Source organism: Oryzias melastigma, linkage group LG19 (genome assembly GCF_002922805.2).
Source record: "Oryzias melastigma strain HK-1 linkage group LG19, ASM292280v2, whole genome shotgun sequence".
Taxonomy (NCBI): Eukaryota; Metazoa; Chordata; class Actinopteri; order Beloniformes; family Adrianichthyidae; genus Oryzias; species Oryzias melastigma.
This window is the reverse complement of record NC_050530.1, coordinates 12,262,918-12,271,068: the sequence shown is the minus strand read 5'-3', so window position 1 is coordinate 12,271,068 and position 8,151 is coordinate 12,262,918. Positions and strand designations below refer to the sequence as shown.

At 37.0% G+C, this 8,151-nt stretch overlaps 1 protein-coding gene across 2 annotated transcripts in view; it reads left to right on the top strand.

Moving 5' to 3' along the window:
* Positions 1 to 3,314, top strand: part of LOC112154681 (carbohydrate sulfotransferase 15) — a 38,071-nt gene extending 34,757 nt beyond the window's left edge. For both annotated transcript variants that reach the window (XM_024285812.2, XM_036217143.1), the window contains exons 7-8: positions 688 to 835; positions 2,833 to 3,314. In XM_024285812.2, the coding sequence (XP_024141580.1) occupies positions 688 to 835; positions 2,833 to 3,023 (339 nt within the window). In that variant the 3' untranslated portion in view covers positions 3,024 to 3,314. The remainder of the gene's footprint in view (positions 1 to 687; positions 836 to 2,832) is intronic.
* The last annotated feature ends 4,837 nt before the right edge of the window (positions 3,315 to 8,151 follow it).

Genomic DNA, 8,151 nt, shown 5'->3' with positions numbered 1-8,151 from the left:
AACACCACTGTCAACAATGCCATGCCAGTGAGTGCCCCTCCCACTCGCTTTGTCTGCCTGCTCTGCTTTAAACCCGCTTTCAGCCACCAGTTTATTAGAGAGTCAAAGAAAAAAAGCAGATGAAGTAAAACCCACCCTTCATTAGCTCCTGCTAAAAGTAGCTTTTTTTAGAGTGATTGGCATTTCTGTTGAGCTCCTCAAACCTTTATTTTAAGCTTAGACTTGTGAACTTTTTCTATTATCAGTCAGAGTGGGGCTCCTGGCCAGCTTTTTCCCATGGTACCAGGAGGCAGGCTGGGTAAAAAGAGCAGAAAGAGGCTAGATGCTCTCTTTGACTTTACACATAGGCGGCCTTGTATTCAGAAACGGTGCCTCTGACGAGCTTCATGTCCCCCGTGGGAGCGCGCTAGCTCTCTGCAGCTGGCTGAAACAGCCCTCCGCTAATACAGCAGTTATTAATTTATGCAGAAAGCATCACCATTGCTTTATCTCCTTGATTGCATAAAAAATGTATGCAAAAAGAGCTTTGGTGGAAATAAAAAAGGCCAAGGAACAAAGTCACAAATGCGTTTAGATTAATAAGAGAAAAGAATTGCAGAGTGGAAAATTGCAATTTTAAAAAATAATGAGATAGGATTGTGAGGATTAAATGTAATCGTTTCATACAAGCTTCCCTGTTTTCTGCAGGTGAGATTGCAAGTGGGTTTGTACATCGTATACCTGATGGACTGGCTGAAGGTCTTCAACAGGGATCAGATCCTGTTGCTGAGGCTGGAAGACCACGCCTCCAACAGGAAATACACCATGCACAAAGTCTTTGACTTCCTGGGTCTGGGTGAGCAATCCTTTGGAAAGTATTTATAAACAGATGTGTGTAAAGGTAGGAATATTTTTCCTTTAAAATTACAAGTTAAACATGTCAACACAAACTTTAGGACCTGTAAATATCTTAAAAAGCTAAGTTGAATTCTTTCAAAATGGTTCTTTTCTATTGAATAGTAAAAAGATTAAACTACTTTCTTAATTGCTGACAGCCTGATTTTATCAGCCTAAAAATGTTTCAGCGAGGGAAATCAAGAAGGTCAAAGCAGATTTGCAAACCTTGTTTCGAACATAGCAGAACAATGAGGTGTTCTTCACAGTGTTTGTGTTTTTGTGTCACTTTGCAGAAGTGCAAACTGTAATCTGCACAGCACTTCAACCACAGAACCGACCACAGCTGTTGACATTTAGAGCAGGGAGTGCTTTGTACGGCTGCATATGCGTCTGCTGGAAAAAAGAGAAGGCTGATTGTTTAAACATTAAGCAATCAGCTGAAAAATATGGATATGATTCTATCAAAAGAGGCCAAACTTTGGGTTTTGGCACGGTGACAGTCTGACTTTGTGGAAACTTCGTTTAATCTTCTTTTATAGTCATAAGTAGCTGCACTCCTTCACTCTCTTATGTGAGCCGCTACAAGCACAGCAATCCGCATTTTTCTATGATACTGGCAGCAACGTGGAACAGAGTTTCGGTAGTACACGTCTCAAAACAACACAAACCACCAGGCTGACTGAGCATTTAGCACAAATGGTTCTCTCGAGATCTAATTGATGTTTTGGTGTGAAGCTACTCAAACAGGCTCAGTGTGCTGACAATTAGCGGTCAGAGATTTAGGTGGAAAACAAAAGTAAGACGCTGAAGGACACTCATAAATAATCAATTAAATATTGTCTTGTCAGCATTTTAAATCCATACAAGTATCACCAAATTAAATATTGCAATATAACTATTTTTGGCTACACCCCTAATAATTATGGCCTGCAACCATCCGTGGTACAGATTGTTTTTGCAATTCTTCTTTTTTACTGCAGCTTTGAGTGAAAATATCACCACATCCTCAACCAGTCAACTTAGTTTTGAGGGGGGACCTGACTGCGAACAAGATGGCGGCCAAAAATCATTATCCAGATACAGGTCCAGAACCAGAACATAACCCCTTTACCCTTCCCCCGCCATGCATTTCGGTTGTAAAATACATTTGATTTTGGTAAAAAAATACTAAAAAAAACCTGGCTAAGAGAAAAGCGGCCTTGCTCTGATAAGCGACACTTTAAAGTGGCTTTTATGCAACACGTTACTAATATAAATCCGCATTTCTCTGCGACAGAATAAGCTGAGTCACGTTGATCGCGTAAAAGATTTTGAGTTAATTGCGGTAATCACTGGTCTGGAGCTAAAGCTCCAATGTAAAAGTCTTAATAGTTTTACAAATCTGAACACTTTTGTTGGTATCCTTTTTGAAATCAATAAAACATTTTCCATCTTTGAGACATTTTAAGCTAATCTTGATCACTAAACCATTAATTCACATTCAAACCTTTTCATAAAAGTGGCTACAACTCTGAAATCTTGTGGAATTTTTGGCCGCCATCTTTTCTGCAACCAGGTCTTCTAAGTTCTTGTAAAACTTAGATAGATCTGTTCATCACCCCCAGATAAAACGGTTGCTATGAAGATATAACTAACAGAATAGCCGCCAGCTTGAAAAATACGTTTTTTTTTCCATGATGTAGTTAAATACAACTCTGACCTTTCTGGCAGATGCATTTGAGGAGGTTTAGTTCAACTTTTTTAGTTGAGATGACCCATAGATATACATATACAAGGGTGGCAACAGACCAGGTGTGTATGGAATTCTTGCTCAGCAAGTGATGTAGACTCAAAGCGAGCAGGGTAGCGCCTGCGGGCCATGCAATGTTGGTTACAGCTTTAATTTTGTTGAGTACTTTAGACAAGAAACAATCCAACACAGGGATGTGACAAATGTTTGTGTGTTTGTGTTTTTAGGGCCCTTGACAAAAGAAAAAGAGTCAGAAATCACTGAAAGTCCAGCGTCCAACACCAGGAGGCCAGCTGACAAAAACTTGGGACCAATGCTGGCCATCACAAAGGAGATCCTGCGAGACTTTTACACGCCGTTCAATGCAAAACTGGCAAAAGTGCTTCAGAATGACTCCTTCCTTTGGGAAAATCGCTGAAGACTCAGCAGCTCTGTTTGATCCATGAAGACGAAAAGAAACCTTGATGCACCTCCTGTGTTTGGTTGTCATCTTTCTCAAGTGCCCATGATAAAAAATCTGTTATTTTTTTATTGTAAATTATTTTAATTTATAAAAATGGAGATGAATCAAAGATAGATAAAAGCACAAGCAAAAATGTTGATTTTGTGAGTGAGTGTGTTGAAGAAAAGGAGAATAAATGAACAGAAGTGATCTTGATTGTCTTACCTGATGTACAGAATTAAACTGAATTTTGTAATAAAAAAGTGACCCTTTTTGTCTCACAAATAGAAAACCTAGAGCAGTAGAACATTATATCACAATTTATAGTTTTTCTTACTGAAATATTCAAAAGAAATGACAGATTCTGGTTTTGAAAAACTCAGGTATAATAGAAAAATAGATTAAACAACACCACCCTCTACTGGAAAATAGTTGTAACTGCAACTATTTTGAGCAAATTGCAGAACGACTTCTGTAGACTTACATTAAACTTTAGATTTATTTTCTCTTCAAGGACACAACCATGTAGCAGTAATAAAATTTACCATGACAGCAATTTAAAGTGCTGAGAATGAAACACTGAAATAAACAAATAAATAAGCAACAGGATAAACTAAACATAGCATCCATTCCTGACAGCAGAGGGCAGACAACACCTACATTTCTTTATGACAAAATTGATCATATTACAATGAAATACTTAAATAATTATTTATAAACAAAGAGGAGAACAATTAGATTAGAATGATATTTTTTTCCTATTTTGAACCTACATGCTTTACTGCTTTTTGAGAAAAAAATGTAACCAATTACCAAAACACCACTGCCTAATTTCTTAAGGAGTTGCACTTTTTTGCGCTGTTTTGTTTTTTACCGTTGCTAATTATCATGCAAAAACACCTTTTCAGTAAAATATGAGAGGGAAAAGTGGACAGAAGAAATGCAAATGCATTTTTTTGTTGGTCTGTGCTGCATTAGAATAATGTGACTGATGGAAAACACAATAGAATTTTCAAAAATTCTTGTTTCATTACTTATATGTTGAACTTTGGACCAGATATGATTAAAAACAATTTTTTTTTGTTTTTGTAGTTTCTACCTGAGGAAGACAGAAATGCTTTAAGCTGACACTGAAAGATGAAAACTAAAAGAAAATGTCCTTATGAGTATCAACATGAGATGACCCTCACAAACAAGGAATGTATTGAAGTTAAAGTAGCTGTAGAATCAGTAGAGAATGTAATCTTGAGTTAATCTAATTCTAGATTTAATAAAGAAAACATTTTTAATTTGACCACTCATGTGTGTCTGCTTCAACTTAAGCGTGTCAATACTTTTCCAAGACTCAACAACCACACCCTAACATCAACTGGGCTGTTGCAGCACGCCTCATGGGGCAAGTCCGAACCCAAACAATAAAACAAAGAAATGACTTTAATCCCAACTGATTCATGCTGTTCGTGCTCCAAACCTGAAAAAGTTGCATTGAGAAACTTTGCTTAGTAATATTTATTTGTTTTTACAGATTTCTATAAATTTTTTAACATGTCTTCCCTACACATTTGAGGAAGACGGAAGCAACACATTGATATGATAATTTGATGAATTCCTGTCTTAAAAACTATTGATTAATCTCCTTTTGTTGGTCTGTGCAGCTGAAAAAATGTATAATTTTAAAACAAATAAATGTAAATATCATTACATTATTCTACAAATTTAGCCCAGTTTCAGCACAATTCAGTTCAATTCAATTTTAATCAATGTGTTCACTGCGTACAGCCACATATTACCTCTAATGTATGACTAATAATTAATAATCTCACAAAAATGTTGAATTTCTTGTCACTATAACTATTTTTTCAATGAAGATAACTTTAAATTAATCAGAAATACACACTATACTTTATAAATGTGGTGAACGGTTAAAACATGACTATTCTAGCTGCAAATTTCTGGTTCTTTGACGTTTATCTACATAGGTGACTAAAGGTCCATTTCTTGCAGCAGTGTTCTAAAGAAACGACGTGTTTGCTCATTGTGTCAGACGGCTAACAGATGATCAGAAAACCCTTGTGCAATCCTGTTAGCACAGCTGAAAACAGTTTGGCTGCTTAGAGAAGCTATAAAACTGACCTTCCTTTGAGAAGGTTGAATATCTGGAGCATCACATTTGTGGGATTGATTTAACGCTTAAAATGGCCCAAAAAAAAGTAAACTTTCATGTGAAGCTTGACAGTCTATTGCTGTTCTTAAAAATGAAGGCTATTCCATGAGAGAAACTGAAGATTTCCTTCAACACTGTGTACTGCTGTCTTTAGAGAACAGCACAAACAGGCTCTAACAGAGAAGAAGAAGTAGTGGGAGGCTCCGCAACATAATTGAAGAGGATGAGTACATTAGATGCTCCAGTTCGAGAAATGGATGCCTCACACCTCCATAACTGGTAGCTTTATTAGGGCGCCAGTCAACATCTACAAGGGAGAGGAAACTTCAGGTCAAGGTCGCAGTGGCCAAGTCAAAGTAGAAGTGATCAAAGTCCAAATCAAATATCCCAAACAGCCCCATTAAAAAAAGGACAGATCCGCCTTCTCAATCCCATCAAAGGAGCCAACGTTTCAGTGGAAAATCTCTGGAAAAGAGTCACATCTGGTTAAACACGTTCACGCAACAAACATTTGCAGTTCGTCGTGGCGGGGAAGTGCCCTGACTGCCTGCCAGTAGCACTTGTGTGAGGCCCAGTCATGCCCACTGATGATGAGGGGGATGAAGAATGCAGTGAGAAATGATGTAGAGAAGAAGAGTCCAGACAAAGAAATACAATCTGTGTTTTGTGATTGTTGCTTAGTGGTGGTAATTCAACAGAGGACTTGATAATGGACGTTTTTATTATTTTTTTCCCAACATTAGTTGGACGGATAAAGCCCAAAACATCTGTTTGTGATATAGCACTTAGCTGCTTCATCTGTTTTGGACACGGACTGCAGGAATAGAAAGGTTTCTAAGTATTCGAATAGATGAACTGTTTGCCATGTGTTTTTTATTATCAACTGAACAGCTCTATTAAGATTTGACATATTTTTAGGTAAATGTTTGCAAATAGTTTTCTAATTTCTCTCGTTTTTACTTAATTTGTTCTGCCCTTCTTTGGGATCCTGCACCCTGTGTCCCTGTTCAACAAAGCTCAGAGCATGCAGCCTCATTTCTCTCCATTAGCTTTCCTCTCAAACTCCATCCAAGCATTTGAGAACTGGAGCAGAATTCTAAACGTCCTTGGATCTGGGCTTGGACAGAACATCTTCTCAAAGCACTTAACTAACAGCTGCTTTCTTATAGTATTACCACTGCAGGACAATAAAACTTCTTAGGCTTTTTTTTTTATGCAGCTGTTTTTTCAAGTTTCGGAAACTTGTTTTTTAAAAGTTATATTCAGTTTTTTAGCTTGATTATTTAACAATGACTGTTAATAGATGTTTCCCTCTGCAGGTGCAAACATCCACCCTGTTTAGACGAATTTAGCAAGAAACAGGAAACAGTTTTTTTAAGAGAAATAAAAAAGAAATGTAGAAAAGCATTCAAATCCAGGCCCCTGTGTTGTAAACTAAAAACACATGATAAATACATAAAACTTCCTTTTATCACAAAAAATCCCCCATGGGACGAGAAGTCTGCAGAAAAGCAGACTTACAAAAACTTTCCAAAAATCTGGAATTGTGAAAAATATATATTTTTAAAGCATGTACTTTAGAAATGACTGGGCAGAGATGATGCAGGAAGGAGGAAGTCATAAAGTAAAATACGGTCAAGGAAAAAAACAATGTATTTGAAGAGTTTAAATTTTTACTTTTTTTTTTACTGATTCGAATGTCTGTTAATGTCTGTTATAAAAATATTTTTTTTTCATTTGGATGAAAACTAACAAAGGATTTGAAGTCAATGTTGACAGATTCTTTAAACCACTTTTTCTTTATTCATAACAAAAAAACTCATAAAAGATGATTTCTATTATAGTTTTACAGCCTCACTCTACCATTTTCTTTCCTTGAAACTTTAAAAAATACTTTTTAAAAATTGGTAACATTTACTGATTTTTTCCAAATAAATCAAAACGAACTTTAATCAGATGTTACAACAGAATCTGAAACATGAACATATTCAATTCTATGAAGCAAACATCAATTAGGAAACCTTTGATGCTTTGCTGCAACTTAAACCAAAATCTTTTAGCTTGATCCTTTTTGACTTTTGTAACAAGCTGGAACTAAGAAGCAACAAAGCAAAAAAAAAAAAAAAAAAAAAAAGATTCTCAAAGCTTGCCTCTCCACATGTGTGTTGGCCTGAGGCTTCATCGTTACACTTTACGGTTTCCATGGACACAGGGAACGTTTTGCTCAGATCCAACCCCAGTTTGTTATACCTCCCTCTGTGTCATCAGAAATACTGCTGCAGAGATGTGTTCCATTTTTGAAGAGTTTGAACACTTTGATGGATGAAAGCTTTTGGTAGAGGAAACATTACGACCACCCTTTAATAGTGCGGTTCAGTTCCACTAGCGAGTAAGGGAGACTGGGTATCAGATCAACCAAAGGGTTGTTGTTGCCAGTGGTTGAAAATCTAAGCATGTATCTCATAAAAGTTTTATACTACAAATAAGAATTCCCAGTTTGTAAAGCAGAACAAAATACAATTCTTCCTGACAGAAGTGCAGCCTCATTTACCATGTTTTGCATTAGCAAACAATCTGAGAAGTTCTAAAAGTGTTGTTTTAAGAACCTTTATCCCACAAAAAGTACAAAGTTTACTTTTATGTTAATTGTGAAAAGTGTAATTTTTTTAAATCTAATTTTCACAAAGCATTTCTCAAAGATATCCAAACATGTCCTTAAAACACAGATAAAGAATTTTGAAAATAAAAAAGTCCTCTTGCATGAAGGAAAAAGTACAAAAATTTAAGAATTAAACATAATATTAAAGCCGCAAGCGGCGTTGGATGGCCCGCAGTCGCTACCCGCCGTCACCCTCACCGCTGCCCGCCCTCGCCGCTGCCCGCCCTCGCCGCCCTCGCCGCCCTCTCCCTCGCCGCCCTCTCCCTCGCAGCCCTCTCCCT